The 13949-nt window shown below is 62.5% G+C and overlaps 1 protein-coding gene across 1 annotated transcript in view; it reads left to right on the top strand.

The window, feature by feature from the left end:
• MUC19 (mucin 19, oligomeric) overlaps positions 1-13949 on the top strand; it is a 154241-nt gene that overhangs the window by 103697 nt on the left and 36595 nt on the right. The window contains exons 55-58 of the mRNA XM_057704185.1: positions 2042-2182; positions 5021-5161; positions 8000-8135; positions 13246-13302. Of these exons, the coding sequence (XP_057560168.1) occupies positions 2042-2182; positions 5021-5161; positions 8000-8135; positions 13246-13302 (475 nt within the window). The remainder of the gene's footprint in view (positions 1-2041; positions 2183-5020; positions 5162-7999; positions 8136-13245; positions 13303-13949) is intronic.

Here is a 13949-nt window from a genome sequence, read left to right as displayed (position 1 = left end):
GGAGGCACAGGGACGAGTGTCACAGGATCAGGCACCAGTTTGCCCTCGTCGGCAGCCTCAGGGACCCCTGGGTCATCGCCTGGAGGAGCAGCATCAACTGCACCCCCTGGCATCGGTTCCGAGACCACGGCAGCACCGCCTGCAGCAACGGGGACTGCTGCTGGAGGATCAGGAACCGGGTCACCAACAGTGCAAGGTTCAGGGCCCACTAGAGCCATCCCCGGCGCATCGGGGACAAGCGAAGCCCCCGCTGTAAGTGCAGAGACGACTGTGTCATTACCGGGAACAACGGGAACAAGTCTTCCAGGACGAGGAACCAGCTTGGCCCCATCTGGGTCGTCAGGGACCCCTGGGTCATCACCTGGCGTGTCCGCAGCAACTGGACCAGCAGGTGTTGGTTCGGAGACAAGCGCACCGTCAACTGGAGCCACAGGGACCGCTGCTATAGGACCCGGGACCAGTTTGCCCTCAGCTGCGTCCCCAGGGACGCCTGGATCATCACCTAGAGTATCAGCAGCAACTGGAGCTCCTGGTGCAGGTTCAAAGACGACTGCACCGTCATCTGCCGCCACAGGGACCGCTGCTGTAGGGTCAGGGACCAGTCTGCCAACAGCTCAGGGTTCAGCGGCCACTGGCCTAACACCTGGAGGGTCCGGGTCAGGGACAACTGGCGCCCCTGGTGCAGGTTCGGAGACCACTGCGCCGTTAGCTGGAACAACAGGGACTAGTGGCTTCGGATCAGGAAGCAGTTCACCGCCCTCGGGAGTCTCAGGTACCCCCGGGTCATCAGCTGGAGGGTCAGGGACAAGCGGACCACCTGCCCTAGGTTCGGAGACCACTGTGTCGTTACCTGGAGGCACAGGGATGAGTGTCCTAGGACTAGGAACCAGTTCAGCATCCCCAGGAGCATCAGGGAGCCCTGGGCCATCACCTGGGGGATCGGCACCCACCGGGCCACCTGGTCTTTCTTCGGAGACAAGTGTGCCATTACCTGGAGGCACAGGGACGAGTGTCACAGGATCAGGCACCAGTTTGCCCTCGTCGGCAGCCTCAGGGACCCCTGGGTCATCGCCTGGAGGAGCAGCATCAACTGCACCCCCTGGCATCGGTTCCGAGACCACGGCAGCACCGCCTGCAGCAACGGGGACTGCTGCTGGAGGATCAGGAACCGGGTCACCAACAGTGCAAGGTTCAGGGCCCACTAGAGCCATCCCCGGCGCATCGGGGACAAGCGAAGCCCCCGCTGTAAGTGCAGAGACGACTGTGTCATTACCGGGAACAACGGGAACAAGTCTTCCAGGACGAGGAACCAGCTTGGCCCCATCTGGGTCGTCAGGGACCCCTGGATCATCACCTGGCGTGTCCGCAGCAACTGGACCAGCAGGTGTTGGTTCGGAGACAAGCGCACCGTCAACTGGAGCCACAGGGACCGCTGCTATAGGACCCGGGACCAGTTTGCCCTCAGCTGCGTCCCCAGGGACCCCTGGATCATCACCTAGAGTATCAGCAGCAACTGGAGCTCCTGGTGCAGGTTCAAAGACGACTGCACCGTCATCTGCCGCCACAGGGACCGCTGCTGTAGGGTCAGGGACCAGTCTGCCAACAGCTCAGGGTTCAGCGGCCACTGGCCTAACACCTGGAGGGTCCGGGTCAGGGACAACTGGCGCCCCTGGTGCAGGTTCGGAGACCACTGCGCCGTTAGCTGGAACAACAGGGACTAGTGGCTTCGGATCAGGAAGCAGTTCACCGCCCTCGGGAGTCTCAGGTACCCCCGGGTCATCAGCTGGAGGGTCAGGGACAAGCGGACCACCTGCCCTAGGTTCGGAGACCACTGTGTCGTTACCTGGAGGCACAGGGATGAGTGTCCTAGGACTAGGAACCAGTTCAGCATCCCCAGGAGCATCAGGGAGCCCTGGGCCATCACCTGGGGGATCGGCACCCACCGGGCCACCTGGTCTTTCTTCGGAGACAAGTGTGCCATTACCTGGAGGCACAGGGACGAGTGTCACAGGATCAGGCACCAGTTTGCCCTCGTCGGCAGCCTCAGGGACCCCTGGGTCATCGCCTGGAGGAGCAGCATCAACTGCACCCCGTGGCATCGGTTCCGAGACCACGGCAGCACCGCCTGCAGCAACGGGGACTGCTGCTGGAGGATCAGGAACCGGGTCACCAACAGTGCAAGGTTCAGGGCCCACTAGAGCCATCCCCGGCGCATCGGGGACAAGCGAAGCCCCCGCTGTAAGTGCAGAGACGACTGTGTCATTACCGGGAACAACGGGAACAAGTCTTCCAGGACGAGGAACCAGCTTGGCCCCATCTGGGTCGTCAGGGACCCCTGGGTCATCACCTGGCGTGTCCGCAGCAACTGGACCAGCAGGTGTTGGTTCGGAGACAAGCGCACCGTCAACTGGAGCCACAGGGACCGCTGCTATAGGACCCGGGACCAGTTTGCCCTCAGCTGCGTCCCCAGGGACCCCTGGATCATCACCTAGAGTATCAGCAGCAACTGGAGCTCCTGGTGCAGGTTCAAAGACGACTGCACCGTCATCTGCCGCCACAGGGACCGCTGCTGTAGGGTCAGGGACCAGTCTGCCAACAGCTCAGGGTTCAGCGGCCACTGGCCTAACACCTGGAGGGTCCGGGTCAGGGACAACTGGCGCCCCTGGTGCAGGTTCGGAGACCACTGCGCCGTTAGCTGGAACAACAGGGACTAGTGGCTTCGGATCAGGAAGCAGTTCACCGCCCTCGGGAGTCTCAGGTACCCCCGGGTCATCAGCTGGAGGGTCAGGGACAAGCGGACCACCTGCCCTAGGTTCGGAGACCACTGTGTCGTTACCTGGAGGCACAGGGATGAGTGTCCTAGGACTAGGAACCAGTTCAGCATCCCCAGGAGCATCAGGGAGCCCTGGGCCATCACCTGGGGGATCGGCACCCACCGGGCCACCTGGTCTTTCTTCGGAGACAAGTGTGCCATTACCTGGAGGCACAGGGACGAGTGTCACAGGATCAGGCACCAGTTTGCCCTCGTCGGCAGCCTCAGGGACCCCTGGGTCATCGCCTGGAGGAGCAGCATCAACTGCACCCCCTGGCATCGGTTCCGAGACCACGGCAGCACCGCCTGCAGCAACGGGGACTGCTGCTGGAGGATCAGGAACCGGGTCACCAACAGTGCAAGGTTCAGGGCCCACTAGAGCCATCCCCGGCGCATCGGGGACAAGCGAAGCCCCCGCTGTAAGTGCAGAGACGACTGTGTCATTACCGGGAACAACGAGAACAAGTCTTCCAGGACGAGGAACCAGCTTGGCCCCATCTGGGTCGTCAGGGACCCCTGGGTCATCACCTGGCGTGTCCGCAGCAACTGGACCAGCAGGTGTTGGTTCGGAGACAAGCGCACCGTCAACTGGAGCCACAGGGACCGCTGCTATAGGACCCGGGACCAGTTTGCCCTCAGCTGCGTCCCCAGGGACCCCTGGATCATCACCTAGAGTATCAGCAGCAACTGGAGCTCCTGGTGCAGGTTCAAAGACGACTGCACCATCATCTGCCGCCACAGGGACCGCTGCTGTAGGGTCAGGGACCAGTCTGCCAACAGCTCAGGGTTCAGCGGCCACTGGCCTAACACCTGGAGGGTCCGGGTCAGGGACAACTGGCGCCCCTGGTGCAGGTTCGGAGACCACTGCGCCGTTAGCTGGAACAACAGGGACTAGTGGCTTCGGATCAGGAAGCAGTTCACCGCCCTCGGGAGTCTCAGGTACCCCCGGGTCATCAGCTGGAGGGTCAGGGACAAGCGGACCACCTGCCCTAGGTTCGGAGACCACTGTGTCATTACCTGGAGGTACAGGGATGAGTGTCCTAGGACTAGGAACCAGTTCAGCATCCCCAGGAGCATCAGGGAGCCCTGGGCCATCACCTGGGGGATCGGCACCCACCGGGCCACCTGGTCTTTCTTCGGAGACAAGTGTGCCATTACCTGGAGGCACAGGGACGAGTGTCACAGGATCAGGCACCAGTTTGCCCTCGTCGGCAGCCTCAGGGACCCCTGGGTCATCGCCTGGAGGAGCAGCATCAACTGCACCCCCTGGCATCGGTTCCGAGACCACGGCAGCACCGCCTGCAGCAACGGGGACTGCTGCTGGAGGATCAGGAACCGGGTCACCAACAGTGCAAGGTTCAGGGCCCACTAGAGCCATCCCCGGCGCATCGGGGACAAGCGAAGCCCCCGCTGTAAGTGCAGAGACGACTGTGTCATTACCGGGAACAACGGGAACAAGTCTTCCAGGACGAGGAACCAGCTTGGCCCCATCTGGGTCGTCAGGGACCCCTGGATCATCACCTGGCGTGTCCGCAGCAACTGGACCAGCAGGTGTTGGTTCGGAGACAAGCGCACCGTCAACTGGAGCCACAGGGACCGCTGCTATAGGACCCGGGACCAGTTTGCCCTCAGCTGCGTCCCCAGGGACCCCTGGATCATCACCTAGAGTATCAGCAGCAACTGGAGCTCCTGGTGCAGGTTCAAAGACGACTGCACCGTCATCTGCCGCCACAGGGACCGCTGCTGTAGGGTCAGGGACCAGTCTGCCAACAGCTCAGGGTTCAGCGGCCACTGGCCTAACACCTGGAGGGTCCGGGTCAGGGACAACTGGCGCCCCTGGTGCAGGTTCGGAGACCACTGCGCCGTTAGCTGGAACAACAGGGACTAGTGGCTTCGGATCAGGAAGCAGTTCACCGCCCTCGGGAGTCTCAGGTACCCCCGGGTCATCAGCTGGAGGGTCAGGGACAAGCGGACCACCTGCCCTAGGTTCGGAGACCACTGTGTCGTTACCTGGAGGCACAGGGATGAGTGTCCTAGGACTAGGAACCAGTTCAGCATCCCCAGGAGCATCAGGGAGCCCTGGGCCATCACCTGGGGGATCGGCACCCACCGGGCCACCTGGTCTTTCTTCGGAGACAAGTGTGCCATTACCTGGAGGCACAGGGACGAGTGTCACAGGATCAGGCACCAGTTTGCCCTCGTCGGCAGCCTCAGGGACCCCTGGGTCATCGCCTGGAGGAGCAGCATCAACTGCACCCCCTGGCATCGGTTCCGAAACCACGGCAGCACCGCCTGCAGCAACGGGGACTGCTGCTGTAGGATCAGGAACCGGGTCACCAACAGTGCAAGGTTCAGGGCCCACTAGAGCCATCCCCGGCGCATCGGGGACAAGCGAAGCCCCCGCTGTAAGTGCAGAGACGACTGTGTCATTACCGGGAACAACGGGAACAAGTCTTCCAGGACGAGGAACCAGCTTGGCCCCATCTGGGTCGTCAGGGACCCCTGGGTCATCACCTGGCGTGTCCGCAGCAACTGGACCAGCAGGTGTTGGTTCGGAGACAAGCGCACCGTCAACTGGAGCCACAGGGACCGCTGCTATAGGACCCGGGACCAGTTTGCCCTCAGCTGCGTCCCCAGGGACCCCTGGATCATCACCTAGAGTATCAGCAGCAACTGGAGCTCCTGGTGCAGGTTCAAAGACGACTGCACCGTCATCTGCCGCCACAGGGACCGCTGCTGTAGGGTCAGGGACCAGTCTGCCAACAGCTCAGGGTTCAGCGGCCACTGGCCTAACACCTGGAGGGTCCGGGTCAGGGACAACTGGCGCCCCTGGTGCAGGTTCGGAGACCACTGCGCCGTTAGCTGGAACAACAGGGACTAGTGGCTTCGGATCAGGAAGCAGTTCACCGCCCTCGGGAGTCTCAGGTACCCCCGGGTCATCAGCTGGAGGGTCAGGGACAAGCGGACCACCTGCCCTAGGTTCGGAGACCACTGTGTCGTTACCTGGAGGCACAGGGATGAGTGTCCTAGGACTAGGAACCAGTTCAGCATCCCCAGGAGCATCAGGGAGCCCTGGGCCATCACCTGGGGGATCGGCACCCACCGGGCCACCTGGTCTTTCTTCGGAGACAAGTGTGCCATTACCTGGAGGCACAGGGACGAGTGTCACAGGATCAGGCACCAGTTTGCCCTCGTCGGCAGCCTCAGGGACCCCTGGGTCATCGCCTGGAGGAGCAGCATCAACTGCACCCCCTGGCATCGGTTCCGAGACCACGGCAGCACCGCCTGCAGCAACGGGGACTGCTGCTGGAGGATCAGGAACCGGGTCACCAACAGTGCAAGGTTCAGGGCCCACTAGAGCCATCCCCGGCGCATCGGGGACAAGCGAAGCCCCCGCTGTAAGTGCAGAGACGACTGTGTCATTACCGGGAACAACGGGAACAAGTCTTCCAGGACGAGGAACCAGCTTGGCCCCATCTGGGTCGTCAGGGACCCCTGGGTCATCACCTGGCGTGTCCGCAGCAACTGGACCAGCAGGTGTTGGTTCGGAGACAAGCGCACCGTCAACTGGAGCCACAGGGACCGCTGCTATAGGACCCGGGACCAGTTTGCCCTCAGCTGCGTCCCCAGGGACCCCTGGATCATCACCTAGAGTATCAGCAGCAACTGGAGCTCCTGGTGCAGGTTCAAAGACGACTGCACCGTCATCTGCCGCCACAGGGACCGCTGCTGTAGGGTCAGGGACCAGTCTGCCAACAGCTCAGGGTTCAGCGGCCACTGGCCTAACACCTGGAGGGTCCGGGTCAGGGACAACTGGCGCCCCTGGTGCAGGTTCGGAGACCACTGCGCCGTTAGCTGGAACAACAGGGACTAGTGGCTTCGGATCAGGAAGCAGTTCACCGCCCTCGGGAGTCTCAGGTACCCCCGGGTCATCAGCTGGAGGGTCAGGGACAAGCGGACCACCTGCCCTAGGTTCGGAGACCACTGTGTCGTTACCTGGAGGCACAGGGATGAGTGTCCTAGGACTAGGAACCAGTTCAGCATCCCCAGGAGCATCAGGGAGCCCTGGGCCATCACCTGGGGGATCGGCACCCACCGGGCCACCTGGTCTTTCTTCGGAGACAAGTGTGCCATTACCTGGAGGCACAGGGACGAGTGTCACAGGATCAGGCACCAGTTTGCCCTCGTCGGCAGCCTCAGGGACCCCTGGGTCATCGCCTGGAGGAGCAGCATCAACTGCACCCCCTGGCATCGGTTCCGAGACCACGGCAGCACCGCCTGCAGCAACGGGGACTGCTGCTGGAGGATCAGGAACCGGGTCACCAACAGTGCAAGGTTCAGGGCCCACTAGAGCCATCCCCGGCGCATCGGGGACAAGCGAAGCCCCCGCTGTAAGTGCAGAGACGACTGTGTCATTACCGGGAACAACGGGAACAAGTCTTCCAGGACGAGGAACCAGCTTGGCCCCATCTGGGTCGTCAGGGACCCCTGGGTCATCACCTGGCGTGTCCGCAGCAACTGGACCAGCAGGTGTTGGTTCGGAGACAAGCGCACCGTCAACTGGAGCCACAGGGACCGCTGCTATAGGACCCGGGACCAGTTTGCCCTCAGCTGCGTCCCCAGGGACCCCTGGATCATCACCTAGAGTATCAGCAGCAACTGGAGCTCCTGGTGCAGGTTCAAAGACGACTGCACCGTCATCTGCCGCCACAGGGACCGCTGCTGTAGGGTCAGGGACCAGTCTGCCAACAGCTCAGGGTTCAGCGGCCACTGGCCTAACACCTGGAGGGTCCGGGTCAGGGACAACTGGCGCCCCTGGTGCAGGTTCGGAGACCACTGCGCCGTTAGCTGGAACAACAGGGACTAGTGGCTTCGGATCAGGAAGCAGTTCACCGCCCTCGGGAGTCTCAGGTACCCCCGGGTCATCAGCTGGAGGGTCAGGGACAAGCGGACCACCTGCCCTAGGTTCGGAGACCACTGTGTCGTTACCTGGAGGCACAGGGATGAGTGTCCTAGGACTAGGAACCAGTTCAGCATCCCCAGGAGCATCAGGGAGCCCTGGGCCATCACCTGGGGGATCGGCACCCACCGGGCCACCTGGTCTTTCTTCGGAGACAAGTGTGCCATTACCTGGAGGCACAGGGACGAGTGTCACAGGATCAGGCACCAGTTTGCCCTCGTCGGCAGCCTCAGGGACCCCTGGGTCATCGCCTGGAGGAGCAGCATCAACTGCACCCCCTGGCATCGGTTCCGAAACCACGGCAGCACCGCCTGCAGCAACGGGGACTGCTGCTGGAGGATCAGGAACCGGGTCACCAACAGTGCAAGGTTCAGGGCCCACTAGAGCCATCCCCGGCGCATCGGGGACAAGCGAAGCCCCCGCTGTAAGTGCAGAGACGACTGTGTCATTACCGGGAACAACGGGAACAAGTCTTCCAGGACGAGGAACCAGCTTGGCCCCATCTGGGTCGTCAGGGACCCCTGGGTCATCACCTGGCGTGTCCGCAGCAACTGGACCAGCAGGTGTTGGTTCGGAGACAAGCGCACCGTCAACTGGAGCCACAGGGACCGCTGCTATAGGACCCGGGACCAGTTTGCCCTCAGCTGCGTCCCCAGGGACCCCTGGATCATCACCTAGAGTATCAGCAGCAACTGGAGCTCCTGGTGCAGGTTCAAAGACGACTGCACCGTCATCTGCCGCCACAGGGACCGCTGCTGTAGGGTCAGGGACCAGTCTGCCAACAGCTCAGGGTTCAGCGGCCACTGGCCTAACACCTGGAGGGTCCGGGTCAGGGACAACTGGCGCCCCTGGTGCAGGTTCGGAGACCACTGCGCCGTTAGCTGGAACAACAGGGACTAGTGGCTTCGGATCAGGAAGCAGTTCACCGCCCTCGGGAGTCTCAGGTACCCCCGGGTCATCAGCTGGAGGGTCAGGGACAAGCGGACCACCTGCCCTAGGTTCGGAGACCACTGTGTCGTTACCTGGAGGCACAGGGATGAGTGTCCTAGGACTAGGAACCAGTTCAGCATCCCCAGGAGCATCAGGGAGCCCTGGGCCATCACCTGGGGGATCGGCACCCACCGGGCCACCTGGTCTTTCTTCGGAGACAAGTGTGCCATTACCTGGAGGCACAGGGACGAGTGTCACAGGATCAGGCACCAGTTTGCCCTCGTCGGCAGCCTCAGGGACCCCTGGGTCATCGCCTGGAGGAGCAGCATCAACTGCACCCCCTGGCATCGGTTCCGAGACCACGGCAGCACCGCCTGCAGCAACGGGGACTGCTGCTGGAGGATCAGGAACCGGGTCACCAACAGTGCAAGGTTCAGGGCCCACTAGAGCCATCCCCGGCGCATCGGGGACAAGCGAAGCCCCCGCTGTAAGTGCAGAGACGACTGTGTCATTACCGGGAACAACGGGAACAAGTCTTCCAGGACGAGGAACCAGCTTGGCCCCATCTGGGTCGTCAGGGACCCCTGGGTCATCACCTGGCGTGTCCGCAGCAACTGGACCAGCAGGTGTTGGTTCGGAGACAAGCGCACCGTCAACTGGAGCCACAGGGACCGCTGCTATAGGACCCGGGACCAGTTTGCCCTCAGCTGCGTCCCCAGGGACCCCTGGATCATCACCTAGAGTATCAGCAGCAACTGGAGCTCCTGGTGCAGGTTCAAAGACGACTGCACCGTCATCTGCCGCCACAGGGACCGCTGCTGTAGGGTCAGGGACCAGTCTGCCAACAGCTCAGGGTTCAGCGGCCACTGGCCTAACACCTGGAGGGTCCGGGTCAGGGACAACTGGCGCCCCTGGTGCAGGTTCGGAGACCACTGCGCCGTTAGCTGGAACAACAGGGACTAGTGGCTTCGGATCAGGAAGCAGTTCACCGCCCTCGGGAGTCTCAGGTACCCCCGGGTCATCAGCTGGAGGGTCAGGGACAAGCGGACCACCTGCCCTAGGTTCGGAGACCACTGTGTCGTTACCTGGAGGCACAGGGATGAGTGTCCTAGGACTAGGAACCAGTTCAGCATCCCCAGGAGCATCAGGGAGCCCTGGGCCATCACCTGGGGGATCGGCACCCACCGGGCCACCTGGTCTTTCTTCGGAGACAAGTGTGCCATTACCTGGAGGCACAGGGACGAGTGTCACAGGATCAGGCACCAGTTTGCCCTCGTCGGCAGCCTCAGGGACCCCTGGGTCATCGCCTGGAGGAGCAGCATCAACTGCACCCCCTGGCATCGGTTCCGAGACCACGGCAGCACCGCCTGCAGCAACGGGGACTGCTGCTGGAGGATCAGGAACCGGGTCACCAACAGTGCAAGGTTCAGGGCCCACTAGAGCCATCCCCGGCGCATCGGGGACAAGCGAAGCCCCCGCTGTAAGTGCAGAGACGACTGTGTCATTACCGGGAACAACGGGAACAAGTCTTCCAGGACGAGGAACCAGCTTGGCCCCATCTGGGTCGTCAGGGACCCCTGGGTCATCACCTGGCGTGTCCGCAGCAACTGGACCAGCAGGTGTTGGTTCGGAGACAAGCGCACCGTCAACTGGAGCCACAGGGACCGCTGCTATAGGACCCGGGACCAGTTTGCCCTCAGCTGCGTCCCCAGGGACCCCTGGATCATCACCTAGAGTATCAGCAGCAACTGGAGCTCCTGGTGCAGGTTCAAAGACGACTGCACCGTCATCTGCCGCCACAGGGACCGCTGCTGTAGGGTCAGGGACCAGTCTGCCAACAGCTCAGGGTTCAGCGGCCACTGGCCTAACACCTGGAGGGTCCGGGTCAGGGACAACTGGCGCCCCTGGTGCAGGTTCGGAGACCACTGCGCCGTTAGCTGGAACAACAGGGACTAGTGGCTTCGGATCAGGAAGCAGTTCACCGCCCTCGGGAGTCTCAGGTACCCCCGGGTCATCAGCTGGAGGGTCAGGGACAAGCGGACCACCTGCCCTAGGTTCGGAGACCACTGTGTCGTTACCTGGAGGCACAGGGATGAGTGTCCTAGGACTAGGAACCAGTTCAGCATCCCCAGGAGCATCAGGGAGCCCTGGGCCATCACCTGGGGGATCGGCACCCACCGGGCCACCTGGTCTTTCTTCGGAGACAAGTGTGCCATTACCTGGAGGCACAGGGACGAGTGTCACAGGATCAGGCACCAGTTTGCCCTCGTCGGCAGCCTCAGGGACCCCTGGGTCATCGCCTGGAGGAGCAGCATCAACTGCACCCCCTGGCATCGGTTCCGAGACCACGGCAGCACCGCCTGCAGCAACGGGGACTGCTGCTGGAGGATCAGGAACCGGGTCACCAACAGTGCAAGGTTCAGGGCCCACTAGAGCCATCCCCGGCGCATCGGGGACAAGCGAAGCCCCCGCTGTAAGTGCAGAGACGACTGTGTCATTACCGGGAACAACGGGAACAAGTCTTCCAGGACGAGGAACCAGCTTGGCCCCATCTGGGTCGTCAGGGACCCCTGGATCATCACCTGGCGTGTCCGCAGCAACTGGACCAGCAGGTGTTGGTTCGGAGACAAGCGCACCGTCAACTGGAGCCACAGGGACCGCTGCTATAGGACCCGGGACCAGTTTGCCCTCAGCTGCATCCCCAGGGACCCCTGGATCATCACCTAGAGTATCAGCAGCAACTGGAGCTCCTGGTGCAGGTTCAAAGACGACTGCACCGTCATCTGCCGCCACAGGGACCACTGCTGTAGGGTCAGGGACCAGTCTGCCAACAGCTCAGGGTTCAGCGGCCACTGGCCTAACACCTGGAGGGTCCGGGTCAGGGACAACTGGCGCCCCTGGTGCAGGTTCGGAGACCACTGCGCCGTTAGCTGGAACAACAGGGACTAGTGGCTTCGGATCAGGAAGCAGTTCACCGCCCTCGGGAGTCTCAGGTACCCCCGGGTCATCAGCTGGAGGGTCAGGGACAAGCGGACCACCTGCCCTAGGTTCGGAGACCACTGTGTCGTTACCTGGAGGCACAGGGATGAGTGTCCTAGGACTAGGAACCAGTTCAGCATCCCCAGGAGCATCAGGGAGCCCTGGGCCATCACCTGGGGGATCGGCACCCACCGGGCCACCTGGTCTTTCTTCGGAGACAAGTGTGCCATTACCTGGAGGCACAGGGACGAGTGTCACAGGATCAGGCACCAGTTTGCCCTCGTCGGCAGCCTCAGGGACCCCTGGGTCATCGCCTGGAGGAGCAGCATCAACTGCACCCCCTGGCATCGGTTCCGAGACCACGGCAGCACCGCCTGCAGCAACGGGGACTGCTGCTGGAGGATCAGGAACCGGGTCTCCAACAGTGCAAGGTTCAGGGCCCACTAGAGCCATCCCCGGCGCATCGGGGACAAGCGAAGCCCCCGCTGTAAGTGCAGAGACGACTGTGTCATTACCGGGAACAACGGGAACAAGTCTTCCAGGACGAGGAACCAGCTTGGCCCCATCTGGGTCGTCAGGGACCCCTGGGTCATCACCTGGCGTGTCCGCAGCAACTGGACCAGCAGGTGTTGGTTCGGAGACAAGCGCACCGTCAACTGGAGCCACAGGGACCGCTGCTATAGGACCCGGGACCAGTTTGCCCTCAGCTGCGTCCCCAGGGACCCCTGGATCATCACCTAGAGTATCAGCAGCAACTGGAGCTCCTGGTGCAGGTTCAAAGACGACTGCACCGTCATCTGCCGCCACAGGGACCGCTGCTGTAGGGTCAGGGACCAGTCTGCCAACAGCTCAGGGTTCAGCGGCCACTGGCCTAACACCTGGAGGGTCCGGGTCAGGGACAACTGGCGCCCCTGGTGCAGGTTCGGAGACCACTGCGCCATTAGCTGGAACAACAGGGACTAGTGGCTTCGGATCAGGAAGCAGTTCACCGCCCTCGGGAGTCTCAGGTACCCCCGGGTCATCAGCTGGAGGGTCAGGGACAAGCGGACCACCTGCCCTAGGTTCGGAGACCACTGTGTCGTTACCTGGAGGCACAGGGATGAGTGTCCTAGGACTAGGAACCAGTTCAGCATCCCCAGGAGCATCAGGGAGCCCTGGGCCATCACCTGGGGGATCGGCACCCACCGGGCCACCTGGTCTTTCTTCGGAGACAAGTGTGCCATTACCTGGAGGCACAGGGACGAGTGTCACAGGATCAGGCACCAGTTTGCCCTCGTCGGCAGCCTCAGGGACCCCTGGGTCATCGCCTGGAGGAGCAGCATCAACTGCACCCCCTGGCATCGGTTCCGAGACCACGGCAGCACCGCCTGCAGCAACGGGGACTGCTGCTGGAGGATCAGGAACCGGGTCACCAACAGTGCAAGGTTCAGGGCCCACTAGAGCCATCCCCGGCGCATCGGGGACAAGCGAAGCCCCCGCTGTAAGTGCAGAGACGACTGTGTCATTACCGGGAACAACGGGAACAAGTCTTCCAGGACGAGGAACCAGCTTGGCCCCATCTGGGTCGTCAGGGACCCCTGGATCATCACCTGGCGTGTCCGCAGCAACTGGACCAGCAGGTGTTGGTTCGGAGACAAGCGCACCGTCAACTGGAGCCACAGGGACCGCTGCTATAGGACCCGGGACCAGTTTGCCCTCAGCTGCGTCCCCAGGGACCCCTGGATCATCACCTAGAGTATCAGCAGCAACTGGAGCTCCTGGTGCAGGTTCGAAGACGACTGCACCGTCATCTGCCGCCACAGGGACCGCTGCTGTAGGGTCAGGGACCAGTCTGCCAACAGCTCAGGGTTCAGCGGCCACTGGCCTAACACCTGGAGGGTCCGGGTCAGGGACAACTGGCGCCCCTGGTGCAGGTTCGGAGACCACTGCGCCGTTAGCTGGAACAACAGGGACTAGTGGCTTCGGATCAGGAAGCAGTTCACCGCCCTCGGGAGTCTCAGGTACCCCCGGGTCATCAGCTGGAGGGTCAGGGACAAGCGGACCACCTGCCCTAGGTTCGGAGACCACTGTGTCGTTACCTGGAGGCACAGGGATGAGTGTCCTAGGACTAGGAACCAGTTCAGCATCCCCAGGAGCATCAGGGAGCCCTGGGCCATCACCTGGGGGATCGGCACCCACCGGGCCACCTGGTCTTTCTTCGGAGACAAGTGTGCCATTACCTGGAGGCACAGGGACGAGTGTCACAGGATCAGGCACCAGTTTGCCCTC

Source organism: Hippopotamus amphibius, chromosome 12 (assembly GCF_030028045.1).
Source record: "Hippopotamus amphibius kiboko isolate mHipAmp2 chromosome 12, mHipAmp2.hap2, whole genome shotgun sequence".
Classification (NCBI taxonomy): Eukaryota; Metazoa; Chordata; class Mammalia; order Artiodactyla; family Hippopotamidae; genus Hippopotamus; species Hippopotamus amphibius.
The sequence above is the reverse complement of the archived record's forward strand: the minus strand, read 5'-3'. Positions and strand labels throughout refer to the sequence as shown.